Raw genomic sequence first — 19,558 nt, 5'->3', positions numbered from 1 at the left:
CCTGTGCTGTGTCCCTGGTCTCAGCGCTTGCTCAGTTTGAATATGTGCTGTTTGGAGAGCAGAAGCAGATCCACTGCACAAGCGCTGAGACCAGGAGGCACGGCACAGGTGCAACAAGACATCTCATTTAGCCCTGTCAATCCAAAGGGAGGTGGGGAAGGGACTAAAGCTGTAGGGGTGTTACTAATTGGTGCTCCGAGAGCTCTAGTTGTCCCCTCGGTGCTCCAGAAAGCTCATATACATATCAATAAAAAACTGGCAATTCTTGAAAACGGAACAACAGAAATACTTAATTAGGGAATTGTTTTTGTCAGCATGATCAACCCAACCAGCCTATATGCCTGGTTTAATAGGGTTGATGTTGGTGACAGATATTCTCTAATGTAAACTGTAAAATTCACACTTCACCGTTGGTCTATGGCTATATGCTAAGAAGCTTGCAGTGCGCACCAATCCTGTCCATTCTATGTCCAAAGAAAACCAGGCACCATGTGGACGTCCAGATACGTATGCGATTTGTGGACAAAAATCTGAACAGCCCTCTGAATCCGGCCTTAGACATAAGCAACGCATGAAGAAGTCAGAATATGGAAAAACAGAGTCCAAGTCTGAACTGTGGCTCACTGACTCCACAGTCCGGCAAAGACCAGTCCATCTAGGAGGAGAGACGGTCCAGCACAGGTAACACGCGCCCCACAACTGACTACAAGAGGGCAGCCCGGCGTTTATTAGGGCGTGCAGAGGTGGCCGGACCCTGCCATTACTCAGACCATGAACTGAAGACATCACCAATGTTCTACCAGCACATACTGAACTACTATACAAGTAAAAATCAAGGCACTCACCAAAACATCACACATGTTTGACACCCCCAATACCGCCCCCTTCAGTTGTTACATCCGGGTCTGATGCACAGTACTACCCCTACAGTCATTACATCCATGTCTGACACCACAGCACTACTGCAGTCATTATACCCATCTCGCATACCACCATATTACCCCTACGGTCATTATACCCATCTCGCATACCACCATATTACCCCTACGGTCATTATACCCATCTCGCATACCACCATATTACCCCTACAGTCATTATACCCATCTCGGATACCACCATATTACCCCTACGGTCATTATACCCATCTCGGATACCACCATATTACCCCTACGGTCATTATACCCATCTCGGATACCACCATATTACCCCTACGGTCATTATACCCATCTCGCATACCACCATATTACCCCTACGGTCATTACACCCATCTCGCATACCACCATATTACCCCTACGGTCATTACACCCATCTCGCATACCACCATATTACCCCTACGGTCATTATACCCATCTCGCATACCACCATATTACCCCTACGGTCATTACACCCATCTCGCATACCACCATATTACCCCTACGGTCATTACACCCATCTCGCATACCACAATGCTACCCCTATGGTCATTACACCACAATGCTACCCCTATGGTCATTACACCCATGTCTGACACCACAATGCTACCCCTATGGTCATTACACCCATGTCTGACACCACAATGCTACCCCTATGGCCATTACACCCATGTCTGACACCACAAAGCTACCCCTACGGTCATTACACCCATGTCTGACACCACAATATTATTCCTACATTTGTTACATCCATGTTTGACACCACAGCGCTACTACAGTCATTACATCCGGGTCTGACACCACCATATTACTCCTACGTCATTATACCCATGTCTCACACTACAATACTACTCCTACAGTCATTACATTATCAATAGCGCTGCCTTCAGTTATTACATCTGGGTCTGACACCATAACACTACCCCTACAGTCGTTACATCCAGGTCGAACACCACAATAGTAACCCAATGGTCATTACTCAATCAATACTGCTTCCTTCAGTTGTTACATCCGGGTCTGACACACAGTACTACCCCTACAGTCATTAAAAGCAGGTGTGACACTGCAATACTACCCCTACGGTCATTACACCCATGACTGACACCACAACACTTCTACAGTCATTACATTCGGGTCTGACACCACAATACTACTCCTACAGTCATTACATCCAGGTCTGACGCCACCAATACTGCTCCCTTCAGTTGTTACATCTGGGTCTGATACATAATACTACCCCTACAGTCATTACAAGCAGGTGTGACACCACAATACTACCCCTACAGTCATTACACTCAAGTAATTAGACCTGACAAACTGATCAGGCCCCCAAATACAGACTCTTTACAGCTAATATAAATGGATCTGACAACCCTATTACTGCCTCCTTACACCCAGCTCTGCCACCCCTTCACTATACCCACAGTCATCATCACAACTGGGTCAGGTACCCATAAAACAGTACCTGCTGCAGTTATTACACCAGAGTCTAACCCCTCCAGTGGTACTCCATGAAGTCACAAATGGGTCAAACACTCTCAATACACAACACTCTATAGTCTACCACTGGCAATACTACCCCCCTACAGTTCCAGGCACCCCTGTACTGTCTCCCCAAAGTCATCACCTCTGGGCCTAACATGTCTAATACAGGCGCCCCTATAGTCACATCACACCAAGTACAGGCGCCCCTATAGTCACATCACACCAAGTACAGGCGCCCCTATAGTCACATCACACCAAGTACAGGCGCCCCTATAGTCACATCACACCAAGTACAGGCGCCCCTATAGTCACATCACACCAAGTACAGGCGCCCCTATAGTCACATCACACCAAGTACAGGCGCCCCTATAGTCACATCACACCAAGTACAGGCGCCCCTATAGTCACATCACACCAAGTACAGGCGCCCCTATAGTCACATCACACCAAGTACAGGCGCCCCTATAGTCACATCACACCAAGTACAGGGCCCCTATAGTCACATCACACCAAGTACAGGCGCCCCTATAGTCACATCACACCAAGTACAGGCGCCCCTATAGTCACATCACACCAAGTACAGGCGCCCCTATAGTCACATCACACCAAGTACAGGCGCCCCTATAGTCACATCACACCAAGTACAGGCGCCCCTATAGTCACATCACACCAAGTACAGGGGCCCCCTATAGTCACATCACACCAAGTACAGGCGCCCCTATAGTCACATCACACCAAGTACAGGCGCCCCTATAGTCACATCACACCAAGTACAGGCGCCCCTATAGTCACATCACACCAAGTACAGGGGCCCCTATAGTCACATCACACCAAGTACAGGCGCCCCTATAGTCACATCACACCAAGTACAGGCGCCCCTATAGTCACATCACACCAAGTACAGGCGCCCCTATAGTCACATCACACCAAGTACAGGCGCCCCTATAGTCACATCACCCCCTCAGTACAGACCCCTTATAGCCACATCACACCAAGTTCAGACCCCCATTAGTCACATCACACCTGGGTCTAACACCTTCAGTACAGACCCCCTTTACCCCATCGGTACAGACCCCCTTTACCCCATCACCCCCTCGGTACAGACCCCTTTACCCCATCACACCCTCGGTAGAGACCCCTATACCCACATCACCGCGGGGCGGCGCACACACCCCGGCTCTGCAGACTCCAGCACCGCAATGTACTGCTGAGTGCCCTCCCCGGGAGCAGGTGGCACACACAATGCCCAGGCCCGCCCGCACCACTGACCTCTCCAGCTCCTGCAGATCCTCGCCGCCGCCCGATGCCATCCTGCCGGCTGAGGACGGGGCTGCCTGGAGGGCGGGGAGCGCTAGGAAGGCTCCGGTCCCCTTCATGCTGCCAGGCACTATCCCCCGGGGCCGCTCATGGTGCACTGCCGCCTGCCGGGCATCCAGGATCCAGGTGCGGGAGCCCCGTCTGTTCGGGGGGGAGGAGGGCGGGCGCCGCTGGGCTTTCAGCTGTTCCTGGTCGGGCGCGGGGAAGGGCAGAGTCAGGGGGCGGGGGAGAGGCTCGCGGGCCACATTGTTCTCCTCTGCACGCTTCACACGATGCGTCCGGCCGCAGGAGACGAGCGGCGATCCTGGCTCTGCCCCTCCGTCACATACCTGCCCACAACACGGCGAGCCCAGACAGGCAGAGGCTGCTCCCTGCGCCAACCCCTCCCGCCGGGAGACCGCGGGACTGCGTACATTACCGAGCCTGGAGTATACTCCAGAGCTGCACTCGCTATTCTGCTGCTGGAGTCACTGTACATACATTACTTATCCTGTACTGATCGTCAGTTACATCCGGTATTATACTCCAGAGCTGCACTCACTGTTCTGCTGCTGGAGCACTGTGTACATACATTACTTATCCTGCACTGATCCTCAGTTACATCCGGTATTATACTCCAGAGCTGCACTCACTGTTCTGCTGCTGGAGCACTGTGTACATATATTTCTTATCCTGCACTGATCCTCAGTTACATCCGGTATTATACTCCAGAGCTGCACTCACTGTTCTGCTGCTGGAGCACTGTGTACATACATTTCTTATCCTGCACTGATCCTCAGTTACATCCGGTATTATACTCCAGAGCTGCACTCACTATTCTGCTGCTGGAGCACTGTGTACATACATTACTTATCCTGCACTGATCCTCAGTTACATCCGGTATTATACTCCAGAGCTGCACTCACTATTCTGCTGCTGGAGCACTGTGTACATACATTACTTATCCTGCACTGATCCTCAGTTACATCCGGTATTATACTCCAGAGCTGAACTCACTATTCTGCTGCTGGAGCACTGTGTACATACATTACTTATCCTGTACTGATCTTGAGTTACATCCTGTATCATACTCCAGAGCTGCACTCACTATTCTGCTAGTGGAGTCACTGTACATACATTACTTATCCTGAGTTACATCCGGTATTATACTCCAGAGCTGCACTCACTATTCTGCTGCTGGAGTCACTGTACATACATTACTTATCCTGCACTGTTCCTCAGTTACATCCGGTATTATACTCCAGAGCTGCACTCACTATTCTGCTGCAGGAACACTGTGTACATATATTACATTACTTATCCTGCACGGATCTTGAGTTACATCCTGTATTATACTCCAGAGCTGCACTCACTATTCTGCTGCTGGAGCACTGTGTACATACATTACTTATCCTGCACTGATCCTCAGTTACATCCGGTATTATACTCCAGAGCTGCACTCACTATTCTGCTGCTGGAGCACTGTGTACATACATTACTTATCCTGCACTGATCCTCAGTTACATCCGGTATTATACTCCAGAGCTGAACTCACTATTCTGCTGCTGGAGCACTGTGTACATACATTACTTATCCTGTACTGATCTTGAGTTACATCCTGTATCATACTCCAGAGCTGCACTCACTATTCTGCTAGTGGAGTCACTGTACATACATTACTTATCCTGAGTTACATCCGGTATTATACTCCAGAGCTGCACTCACTATTCTGCTGCTGGAGTCACTGTACATACATTACTTATCCTGCACTGTTCCTCAGTTACATCCGGTATTATACTCCAGAGCTGCACTCACTATTCTGCTGCAGGAACACTGTGTACATATATTACATTACTTATCCTGCACGGATCTTGAGTTACATACTGTATTATACTCCAGAGCTGCACTCTGAGCCCCTGTTAATGTTTGTCTATGGACACTGGACGCTGTGGGGTCTATGGCTGGAAAGACAAACCCAATAATTAGAAGAGGTGACCGTACCGCTGACCAGGCCTTACACCTGCAGCATAACAGGCGTCCGCCAGCCGCTCCCTCATACACACCCTCTCGGTTCGGCCATGCTTGTGTGTGTTCTCAGTCTAGCTGCTGGAAACCTATGGTGGTGGCGGCTTATCTCCCTGGTAAAAAGTGTGTCCTCTTCTCCTTCGACATCACTTGTTGGAAGAGTTAGGCTGCGTTCACACGGGCGAGATTTCCGCCCGGGTGCAATGCAGTAGGTGAACGCATTGCACCTGCACTGAATCCTGACCCATTCATTTCAATGGGGCTGTGCACATGAGCGTTTTTTTTCATGCATCACTTCTGCAATGCTTTACAAATCGCAGCATGTTCTATATTCTGCGTTTTTCACGCAGCCCTGGCTCCATAGAAGTGAATGGGGCTGCGTTAATAACGCATTGCATCTGGCTGCGGACAGCACAGACATGATTGATAATGCTCTGTGCCCCTCTGATCTTTTTACTACAAAATCACAGTGACAACTTTATCTCACTGTGATTTTGGAGTAAAAAGGTCACAGAGGCACAGAGCATTATCAGTCAGGTTCATGCTCCATGCCTGTGCTGTCCGGTGCGCGGCTTGGCTCTCTTTCATGCAGTGGATTACCCGCACGGCATCCGCTCCTGTGAAAGAGCCCTTAGGCCCCTTTCACACGGGTCCGATGCACGAAGTGAACGCACAGCACCCGCACTGAATCCTGACCCATTCATTTCAGTGGGGCTGTGTACATGAGCGTTGTTTTTCACGCTTCAGTTCTGCGTTGCGTGAGAATCGCAGCATGTTCTATATTCTGCGTTTTTCACACAGCCCTGGCCCCATAGAAGTGAATGGGGCTTCAGTGAAAAATACATTGCACCTGCGCAGGAAAAATTGAACAACTGAACTCAATCGCAGACAAAACTGACTGAACTTGCAAAATGGTGCGAGTTTCACTGAACGCATCCCGAGACAATCCGTATCGTTCCTGTGAAGAGGCCTCAGGAGCTCCCCATACACAGTAAGTTGTTGGCCGACCCTCCAAAAATGGCGGGCTTACCTGACACTGCTGTAAGTAACGTGTACGGCTGCCCTTGGTTTGACATAACCGTGGAATTGGCTTTAGTTTTAAAATTGCTACTTCCCCTTTAAGGTGACGCTCCCTGGATAATCGGCTGTGATTATCACAATCCCCTCATGACATCTCCTGGGGACATCCTCTCAGTAACAGGAGAGCACAGCAGCTTCCGAATCCGACCCCCACCCCTTATATTGTTGACAGGGGGCAGCTTCATCATGAAATATATGAACGGCTGATGAGGTCAGTGAGCAGAGGACCACCTGTGGAGAGCAATCTTCACCAGCAATAGATGAACCAGGTCCATCAGAGAAGCTCTGTGCTCTGGATCCTGGGTGGGCAAGGAAGCAGACACACCCCCCCCCCCTGCTCCTTTGGATCATATGGACAGGAGTGGTCTTGCAGTACATGGAGATGATGAGATCAGATTCTGGCAGAACATGTCCAGTGAGGAGGTCTCCTCTGTGTGATACAGATGGGGAGCTCAGATGGTACATGTCCCTCATAGGGCTGGGATCACATGGAGCAGCTCCAGCCAGGGGGCCGCCTGCTAGGATCAGAGCATGGGCATGAACGGACTGGATCCTGCTGTCAGGGCGCCTTCACATGCAGCAGATTTTGGTGCAGAAGGTTTTTTTGTGACTAGCAATCATTTCCAATTCCACTCATCTGAATGGGGTTGTGGTGGGAAGCACATGGATTTCTAAATCTGCCGTGTGCGAAGGTGGTCATTAGGATGGACCTGGCTCCGGTTTTGGGGTGATGCTGACAATGCTCCGCACCGACGTGAAGAATGACAGGGAGCGGCAGCCGCTGGACAAATTACACCTTCATGGACTCATTTTCAGACCGATTAACTTGTACTAAGTATGCTGGTAATTGTCCTAGGCCCGGCAGGGTGCAGCAGGCAGCCCGGGACATGTAGGACACGGAGGTGAGGTGCCTCAGTCATTACACCTGTCACATCAAATTCAACAGCGCCAACTTAAAAATCCCTTCCACACGGGGAAGCGGCAGATGCATGGACTTCTACAAGTGCAGAAAAACCGCAGCGTAAGGGTCCATTCACACAACCGTATTTTACGTATTTTTTTGCCAATCTGACGCGGACCCATTCATTTCAATGGGGCCCGCAAACAACCGTATTTTCACACAACCGTATTTTACGTATTTCTTGCCAATCTGACGCAGACCCATTCATTTCAATGGGGCCCGCAAAAGACGTGGACAGCACACCCATACATCCCTTCCGTGGCCCCACAAAAAAGATAGAACATGTCCTATTCTTGTCCGTTTTCTGGACAAGAATTGGTATTTCTATCATAGTGCAGAGTGATCCGATCCGCAGAATGCACCGTTATCCGTGTTTTGCAGGTCCGGATATTGCAGTCCGTAAAAACTGATATGGTCTTGTGAATGCAACCTATTACAGTACCTGCGTCTGCTGCAGGTGAGTAAACCGTTGTAAATAGGCAATATTTGCATACATACAAATAACAAAATAATGACCGAACAGAACTTTGCAGAACCCGACAGAAGATCTTAAAGGGAATGTGTCCTCAGAAAATGAGCTATGGGGGTGTGGAGTATGAGCCTGAGGAGAGGCGTGCTTGGGCTCTGCTGGAGGGCGGGCGGTTCCTGGGCACCTTCGAACAAAAATAACGCCCCTCTGGGCACCTTACTGGCTCATTTGCATAAGGAATAAAGTGGATTTTTCAACATAGAAACCAAGCAGCAAGGAAAGAAAAGCACATCTGGAAAGGAGGTAGTAAGTGCTGCAAGGCAATCGTTTCAGTTTAATGGTGACGATTCCGGTGACAGATTCCCTTTAAATCAGGTTTTTACACTTAACATATTTTTAAATAATTTTTGATAGTCATTTTAATTTACCATGTCAATCTCTATATTTAAAGGTGTTGTCTGCTTTATTTATATTGATGACACAGCCTCAGGATAGGTCAACAGTATCAGATTGGTGGGGGTCTGACACCAGACACCCCCGCCGATCAGCTGTATGAAGAGAAGGCCTTGCGCCGTGCAAGCACAACCTGTCCTTCATTGTTTACCTGCACACCGTCACAACCGCAGCCGTGAGTTGTGTAATTACATCTCAGCAGTCCCATCGGGTCATCAATATAAAGCGGACAACCCCTTTAAATATAGATATTGGCATGGTAAACTTAAAAAAATAAAGCAGATAACCCATTTAAACACAAACCATAAAATACTGCAGTTTTCGCACTGGCCACTAAGCCTTATAATTGGCGCCACTTCTTGGTCTGTACAGATCACTTTACTGCAGTTATCTGCTTATCTGTCATTCTAATCCCGCCTGTAATGTTATCACTTCTGTGTACAGATAAGGCAGGATTCACAATAGGTGATTGTCGAAGCTTATCCATTCTTTCCTTGTACAATGACTTCTGCACAGGGCATGCCTAGAAGACTCTCCCATAGAAGTCACTGAGGTCCCCTGGGGCTGCCCCCCATAATCATGTTCAGAAAATAGAATCAGATTAGTAAAAAGGATATGTGCTACTATCTGGTTTTAACTGGCAGCTAGATTTTGTGGTGACACATTTCCTTTAAGATTTCTTCATCTTTAAATGGGTTGTCTCACGTCAGCAAATGGCATTTATCATGTAGAGAAGGTTAATACAAGGCACTTACTAATGTATTGTGATTGTTCATATTGCTTCCTTTGCTGGCTGGAGTCATTTTTCCATCGCATTGTACACTGCTCGTTTCCATGGTTACGACCACCCTGCAATCCAGCAGCGGCCATGCATGTACAATATAGTAAAATACACCAGCCTATGTGAGCTCCCATGGTCCTGGCCACCAGAGAGGCCGACACCTTTTCCTATAGTGGGCAAGCACGACCACCACTGATGGATTTCATGGTGGTCATAACCATGGAAACGAGCAGTGTATAATGCGATGGAAAAATGAATCCAGCAAGCAAAGGAAGCAATATGGACAATGACAATACATTAGTTAGAGCCTTGTATTAACCTTCTCTACATGATAACTGCCATTTGCTGAAGTGAGACAACCCCTTTAAGGACTATGTGTAGACATGTCTATAGCGGGCACCACATGGCAGCATTACTGTACAGCCGTCCATCTTCACACCACTAACCCAGAGCTCTGCCTAGATAATAACCCGGCGCCGCTGAGCGACTGCGAATCTAACTGCATAGAAACATAATGGCCCCATAATGAAGGCAGACAAGTGCACAGTGACATCGCGCCAGCCAACGTCACAGCCGCCGCCAGAGCCGCACACGCCATAGTGGCATGAAGGGTAAAACATCTCTGCCTTTCTTTACAACCTGGAACTGATTTAATGAGGGAGAAAAAAAAAAAAAAAAAGAACTATGAGGAACGAGTGAAAGCAGCTGCACAAATCATCCTCAAAATACGAGGCTGCTGATTCATCCGTGAATCCATCGCATCCCGCCGCACGAGACACCCACGTCCAGGCGGCTTATTAACCGTCAGCCGTGGCATGCCTCCAGTGCCATACGGCCTGTTACTATGACAATGTCAATATCTGTGCGGCTCCCGTTAACCCCCAACGGAGGAGCGCGGCAAACTATAAGGAGAACTGGCGCATAGGTCCACAAATTCTGCTTAGAATAGAACGCAGCGGGGGAGGGGCCCCTGTACAGATACCGATTTCCTTGAATCGGTCTTCTGATTTATATCCCATTACTGCACAGCCGTGATGTCTACAACATATCAGTCTCGTAAACTCACAGCCTAACACCCCCCCCCCCCCACACACACACACACAGTTGTATCACTCCCATCATCCCTGTCCCCTGGTGCTCACAATCACCCCGATCTCACGCACAATGTATTACTCCCATCATTGCAGGCACAGTGCAGCGTGGGCGAAGCTGCTAAAGACGTATGGCGCTTTCTAATAATGACAAGGGGCAGGCCTGCATGTGCCGGGTTTAGAAGAGGAGTAAACAGTCTATGACATCATCATCCGGGCTGACGAGGCGCTGTGATGTCACCAGCATTCAGAAAAACACGAGGAAACAGATCACTGACATACTCCGGATACTCAGAACATAGAGACGGAAGACATGGGGGGTCATTTACTAACAGCAATATGCCAGTTTTTGCGAGACCCCGTTGTTACTTGTTAACACCTGTGCGTTCGTATGCTGTCCTCGCCACTTGGGAGTGGTGGGGGCCGCACGTAAATGTTAGCGAATTTGCCGGGGCCGACTGCCCAGCCTCTGACCGAGAAAAAAACAAAAACGCTGCGTGCAACCAAATTTTGTCGCACAGGTGTTAAAAAGTAGCAACATTTTTTTTTCACACCAAACTGGCAATAGTAAATGACCCCCATAAGCCACACTTTGAAGATGTGTCGCCCGTCACAAATTATACAGAGATCAGCGGCACTAGATTCATAGACGATGCTCAGCTATCGCCTAATGACTGTTGGCAGGAGATTCTTAAAAACCCAGACAACCCATTTCAGCCTGGTAGCTAAGGGGTGTGTCCTTCCTGCTGCATATGGCTGGCGGCAAGCTCAGTTCGACCAGCTCACAAAAAGTAGGGAAAAGAACAGACAGCAGGTGGCGCTATACGGATACATTTTATTGGATAGCTCACTGGTTATACTAAATATTTAATTACATACAACTACGAAAGTATTCAGATCCAGGGGCTGGTTTGAAAAATGTAGAATTAGACATTTTGCAGCAGCTGAGGAGTCATGTCCCCTCCTATCATTAGAGGTCACCGAGCAGGCTTTCATTTGGTTACCATCCTGTAGGGTTGCAGCACAGTCTACTAGTTCAATATGGACATAGTCAGAATTCCAATACTAACCTGCTCTGCTCTATGGAGTCCCTGTCAGCAGTCTGAAGAGGGATGCTTTGGAGGAGGGCCCCTCCAGCAATCTGACAGTGCTTGGAGATACCCCTGTATATTTAAAGGGAACCTGTCGCCGTGATTTTGGGTATAGAGCTGAGGACATGGGTTGCTAGATGGCCGCTAGCACATCCGCAATACCCAGTCCCCATAGCTCTGTGACAGGTTCCCTTTAACTTTTTTCTGTCTCTTCTCTCAGAAACCCAGGACCTACGATATGGGAGTCAGAAACTCCATCAGTGAGCCACAGGCTTCACCAGTGTTAGGGCACATGCACACCGTGTGCTGGCCGTTCCGTGCTTTGGGGACCGCAACATCCGTGCGGCAGCCGCAGACAGACTTGAGCCGGCGGGATCTGAAAGGAGGAGGGGCCAGCTCCCGAGTCCCGATGAATAAGGAGAGCAGGGGCAGCGCTGCGCCGGCTAACATGGCATGGAGCTGAAGAGGAATGGAGTGCTGGACAACTGCAGGGGAGCCCGGACATCCAGTCTGACCTGTACCACAAGGTGACAGTGCGGCAATGTATCCATATGTGTCATACATGTAGTGCAGTGAGTGATCTACGCCACAGACATCACACACCGCACCACATACATCACACACCCTGCACCACATACATCACACACCCTGCACCACATACATCACACACTGCACCACATACATCACACACTGCACCACATACATCACACACTGCACCACATACATCACACACCCTGCACCACATACATCACACACTGCACCACATACATCACACACTCTGCACCACATACATCACACACCCTGCACCACATACATCACACACCCTGCACCACATACATCACACACTGCACCACATACATCACACACCCTGCACCACATACATCACACACTGCACCACATACATTACACACCCTGCACCACATACATCACACACCCTGCACCACATACATCACACACCCTGCACCACATACATCACACACCCTGCACCACATACATCACACACTGCACCACATACATCACACACTGCACCACATACATCACACACTGCACCACATACATCACACACTGCACCACATACATCACACACCCTGCACCACATACATCACACACTGCACCACATACATCACACACTCTGCACCACATACATCACACACCCTGCACCACATACATCACACACCCTGCACCACATACATCACACACCCTGCACCACATACATCACACACTGCACCACATACATCACACACCCTGCACCACATACATTACAGACTCTGCACCACATACATCACACACTCTGCACCACATACATTACACACCCCGCACCACATACATCACACACTCTGCACCACATACATCACACACTCTGCACCACATACATCACACACTCTGCACCACATACATCACACACCCTGCACCACATACATCACACACCCTGCACCACATACATCACACACTGCACCACATACATCACACACCCTGCACCACATACATCACACACTGCACCACATACATTACACACCCTGCACCACATACATCACACACCCTGCACCACATACATCACACACCCTGCACCACATACATCACACACCCTGCACCACATACATCACACACTGCACCACATACATCACACACTGCACCACATACATCACACACCCTGCACCACATACATCACACACTGCACCACATACATCACACACTCTGCACCACATACATCACACACCCTGCACCACATACATCACACACCCTGCACCACATACATCACACACCCTGCACACAACATCACACCTGCACATCTACCCTGCCACCACATACATCACACACCCTGCACCACATACATTACACACCCCTGCACCACATACTCACACACCGCACCACATACATCACACACTGCACCACATACATCACACACCCTGCACCACATACATCACACACTGCACCACATACATCACACACTCTGCACCACATACATCACACACCCTGCACCACATACATCACAACCCTGCACCACATACATCACACACTGCACCACATACATCACACACCCTGCACCACATACATCACACACCCTGCACCACATACATCACACACCCTGCACCACATACATCACACACTGCACCACATACATCACACACCCTGCACCACATACATTACAGACTCTGCACCACATACATCACACACTCTGCACCACATACATTACACACCCCGCACCACATACATCACACACCGCACCACATACATCACACACTCTGCACCACATACATCACACACCCTGCACCACATACATCACACACCGCACCACATACATCACACACTCTGCACCACATACATCACACACTCTGCACCACATACATTACACACTCTGCACCACATACATCACACACCCTGCACCACATACATCACACACCCTGCACCACATACATCACACACTCTGCACCACATACATCACACACTCTGCACCACATACATTACACACTCTGCACCACATACATCACACACCCTGCACCACATACATCACACACCCTGCACCACATACATCACACACCCCGCACCACATACATCACACACCGCACCACATACATCACACACCCTGCACCACATACATCACACACTGCACCACATACATCACACACCCTGCACCACATACATCACACACCGCACCACATACATTACACACTGCACCACATACATCACACACTCTGCACCACATACATCACACACCCTGCACCACATACATCACACTACATCATCACACACCCTGCACCACATACATCACACACCCTGCACCACATACATCACACACCCTGCACCACATACATCACACACCCTGCACCACATACATCACACACTGCACCACATACATCACACACTGTACCACATACATCACACACCCTGCACCACATACCCTGCACCACATACATCACACACCGCACCACATACATTACACACTCTGCACCACATACATCACACACTCTGCACCACATACATCACACACCCTGCACCACATACATCACACACTCTGCACCACATACATCACACACTCTGCACCACATACATCACACACCCTGCACCACATACATCACACACTCTGCACCACATACATCACACACCCTGCACCACATACATCACACACTCTGCACCACATACATCACACACTCTGCACCACATACATCACACACTCTGCACCACATACATCACACACCCTGCACCACATACATCACACACTCTGCACCACATACATCACACACTCTGCACCACATACATTACACACCCTGCACCACATACATCACAGACTCTGCACCACATACATCACACACTCTGCACCACATACATCACACACTCTGCACCACATACATCACACACCCTGCACCACATACATCACACACTCTGCACCACATACATCACACACCCTGCACCACATACATTACACACCCTGCACCACATACATCACACACCCTGCACCACATACATCACACACCGCACCACATACATCACACACCCTGCACCACATACATCACACACCCTGCACCACATACATCACACACTCTGCACCACATACATCACACACCGCACCACATACATCACACACCGCACCACATACATCACACACTCTGCACCACATACATCACACACCCTGCACCACATACATTACAGACTCTGCACCACATACATCACACACTGCACCACATACATCACACACTCTGCACCACATACATCACACACTCTGCACCACATACATTACACACCCTGCACCACATACATCACACACTCTGCACCACATACATCACACACTCTGCACCACATACATTACACACCCTGCACCACATACATTACACACCCTGCACCACATACATTACACACTGCACCACATACATTACAGACTCTGCACCACATACATCACACACTCTGCACCACATACATCACACACTCTGCACCACATACATCACACACCCTGCACCACATACATCACACACCCTGCACCACATACATTACACACCCTGCACCACATACATCACACACCCTGCACCACATACATCACACACCCTGCACCACATACATCACACACCCTGCACCACATACATTACAGACTCTGCACCACATACATCACACACCCTGCACCACATACATCACACACCGCACCACATACATCACACACTCTGCACCACATACATCACACACCCTGCACCACATACATTACAGACTCTGCACCACATACATCGCACACCGCACCACATACATCACACACCGCACCACATACATCACACACCCTGCACCACATACATCACACACTCTGCACCACATACATCACACACTGCACCACATACATCACACACTGCACCACATACATCACACACCGCACCACATACATCACACACCGCACCACATACATCACACACTCTGCACCACATACATCACACACCCTGCACCACATACATTACAGACTCTGCACCACATACATCACACACTGCACCACATACATCACACACTCTGCACCACATACATCACACACTCTGCACCACATACATTACACACCCTGCACCACATACATTACACACCCTGCACCACATACATTACACACCCTGCACCACATACATTACACACTGCACCACATACATTACACACCCTGCACCACATACATTACACACCCTGCACCACATACATTACAGACTCTGCACCACATACATCACACACCCTGCACCACATACATCACACACTCTGCACCACATACATCACACACCCTGCACCACATACATCACAGACTCTGCACCACATACATCACAGACTCTGCACCACATACATCACACACTCTGCACCACATACATCACACACGCTGCACCACATACATCACACACTCTGCACCACATACATCACACACTCTGCACCACATACATCACACACGCTGCACCACATACATCACACACTCTGCACCACATACATCACACACTCTGCACCACATACATCGCACACTGTGTAGTACAGTGTGTAGTGAATGCACAGCAGACTATTATAGCCAAGTGATAAAGTTCAGGGAAGATCCGCCATATTGTACTGTTTCTTTATCAGCTCGCCATAATGAATTGATGTTATTTAGACCAGTAACGGTTCCCTGCATACCCACCTCTCAGGCCCCATTCACACCACCGCTATTTATTTCTGTTGTTCAACACGGACGTGTTGAATTTTTGTCCTACGTTTAACATATACAAAAAAAAACTGTATGTTAGCGGACACCTCAGACAGATGTCATACTGTGGCATCCATCACCATAGAGTTCCATTGTAAAAATAAAATAAAAAATTATATATATATCCTAATGTATACTTTTTTTTTAGGATGGGAAATCGAAGTGTACCACGTCTTTCCATACTGCAAAGTATCCATTTTTTTACAAAGGAAGTGTATGGCATCTGTCTGAGGAATCCGTTATAGTTTACGTTTTTGTATGTATGTTAAACGTATGACCACACTGTCTAAGGGGTTAAACGTCCATGATCACTATCATCATCGATCACGGACATTGCCTCCAGGTGTCTGCTGTGTAAAACTCAGCTTCTGAGAGGGGGCCATGTTTAAAGACCGGACTTCTGTACATTATGTCCATAACCCGGATGTGGCAATTTCACTGGTAAAACAATCTTTTTTATTCTTTTTATCATTTAGTATCAACAATTGGGATCAGAGTCAAAATTCTGGTATTGTGACCAGGGGCATCGTGAGGTCAAAAGATTCGGGGCTGAAGCCCGGATGTTTTGTCCAGTGCCCCGTATGTTTATGCTGGTGGGATTTTTGTTATTTTTATTAAGCTATTCCTAGCCGTGTTATTAGGGAAAATAATAACATAACACCAAACCCAAACCTGAACTTCTGTGAAGGGTCTGGGTACCACAGTTGGTTTTTTATCACGCGCGTGCAAAACACATTGCACCCACGCGATAAAAACTGAACATCGGAACGCAATCGCAGTCAAAACTGACTGCAATTGCGTACCTAATCGCGCGGGTTTGCCGCAATACACCGGGACGCATCCGGACCTAATCCGGACACGCTTGTGTGAACCCAGCCTTAGGCCTCTTTCACACGACAGTATGTCCATTTCAGTGTTTTGCGGTCCGTTTTTCACGGATCCGTTGTTCCGTTTTTTGCTTCCGTTGTGGTTCCGTTTCCGTTCCGTTGTTCCGTTCCGTTTTTCCGTATGGCAAATACAGTATACAGTAATTTCATATAAAAAATTGGGCTGGGCATAACATTTTCAATAGATGGTTCCGCAAAAAACGGAACGGATACGGAAGACATACGGATGCATTTCCGTATGCATTCCGTTTTTTTGCGGACCCATAGACTTTAATGGAGCCACGGAACGTGATTTGCGGCCAAATATAGGACATGTTCTATCTTTAAACGGAACGGAAAAACGGAAATACGGAAACGGAATGCACACGGAGTACATTCCGTTTTTTTTGCGGAACCATTGAAATGAATGGTTCCGTATACGGACCGTATACGGACCGCAAAAAACGGCCCGCAAAACGGAAAAAAAAAACGGTCGTGTGAAAGAGGCCTTATACTGAGATTCAGTGCCCTACAATTCAATCTCATATTCACAGTCATAGCTCTCATGTACACGGCCGTAGCTCTCATGTACACGGCCGTAGTTATTTCGTAATGGATGCGGACCCATTCATCTCAAAGGAGCTGCAAAAGATGCGGACAGCACACGAGTGCCACCGTATGTTCCTTTCGCAGCCCGTTTTGCAGACAAGAATATACATTTTCTCTAGACGGGGTAAAAAGAAAAGAGGCATACTCACAGCTGAGATTCACAATTTGCGGACCACAAAACACTATGCATAGGCCTTTCGTCAGCCATTTCCATCAATGATCGTCAGCCAAAGCCAGGTGCAGGTCCAAAACACAGAACAGGTACAAATCTTTCCATTATACCTTATCTCTGTGTAGCCTCCTCTCCTAGTTTTGGCTCACAATCACTAACTGAGCGAATAAGGTCATACACGGAGGATCCCAAACTTCTTGGGTCCTGAGGCTCACACCACTGCTAGCCGCTACATGCTGTCATAACACTGATCCTCCATCCCATGGAAGTATTACTAAGGCTACTTTCACACTAGTGTTTTTCTTTTCCGGCATAGAGTTCCGTCACAGGGGCTCTATACCGGAAAAGAACGGATCAGGCATATCCCCATGCATTCTGAATGGAGAGCAATCCCTTCAGGATGTCTTCAGGTCAGTCATTTTGACTGATCAGGCAAAAGAGAAAACCGTAGCATGCGACGGTTTTATCTCCGGCGAAAAAAACACCTGAACACTTGCCTAAATACCTGATCCGGCATTTTTTTCCATAGGAATTAGTATTAGTGCCAGATCCGGCATTCGAAATACCGGAATGCCGGATTCATCCTTTCGTCCAGACCTTTAAAAATAAGGAAAAAAAAAATACCAGATCTGTTTTGCCTGATGACAAACGGATCCGGTATTGCAATGCATTTTTCTGACTGATCAGGCATTTTTCAGACTGATCAGGATCCTGACGGAATCAAACAACGCAAGTGTGAAAGTACCCTAAGGCCACACATTAGAGCAGGTGCACCCCCCCCTTCTGAGCAGGAGGGGCACACCTTAGGTCTGGACACGAGGATTCTTCGATTCGGGGGTCTGGAGGATCATTATAATGAAAATGTGGGAATAACAGCAGAATGGTTGTGACAGATCTCAGCGGGATAAGCTGCCATTCAGGAGCGCTCACACTACAGGCGCACGTCACACCAGAAAAGATTCTATATTTATCCACAATCTGCTTTTCCTCTTCCTCCATGCAGTGAAGATGAGAGGAAATACCAATGTGTGCGGGCAGCCGCTCATCACCTCCCCAGACCTTAAGGCTGGTGCCACACACTGGTTTCTT

The 19,558-nt window shown here is 48.4% G+C and overlaps 1 protein-coding gene across 5 annotated transcripts in view; it reads right to left on the bottom strand.

The window, feature by feature from the left end:
• Positions 1-19,558, bottom strand: part of ARHGAP32 (Rho GTPase activating protein 32) — a 235,744-nt gene that overhangs the window by 118,512 nt on the left and 97,674 nt on the right. For 2 of the 5 annotated variants that reach the window (XM_044281749.1, XM_044281750.1), the window contains exon 1: positions 3,666-4,047. The exons of 1 other annotated variant lie outside the window; for it this stretch is intronic. In XM_044281749.1, coding sequence (XP_044137684.1) covers positions 3,666-3,772 — 107 coding nt within the window. In that variant the 5' untranslated portion in view covers positions 3,773-4,047. Of the gene's footprint in view, positions 1-3,665; positions 4,048-19,558 lie in introns of those variants that run through there. 2 more of the 5 variants (XM_044281751.1, XM_044281752.1) reach the window with 1 other exon arrangement.

The sequence above is a fragment of the Bufo gargarizans genome, chromosome 2, assembly GCF_014858855.1.
Source record: "Bufo gargarizans isolate SCDJY-AF-19 chromosome 2, ASM1485885v1, whole genome shotgun sequence".
Lineage (NCBI taxonomy): Eukaryota > Metazoa > Chordata > Amphibia > Anura > Bufonidae > Bufo > Bufo gargarizans.
Note: the sequence above shows the minus strand (reverse complement) of the source record. Positions and strands in the feature narration are given on the sequence as shown.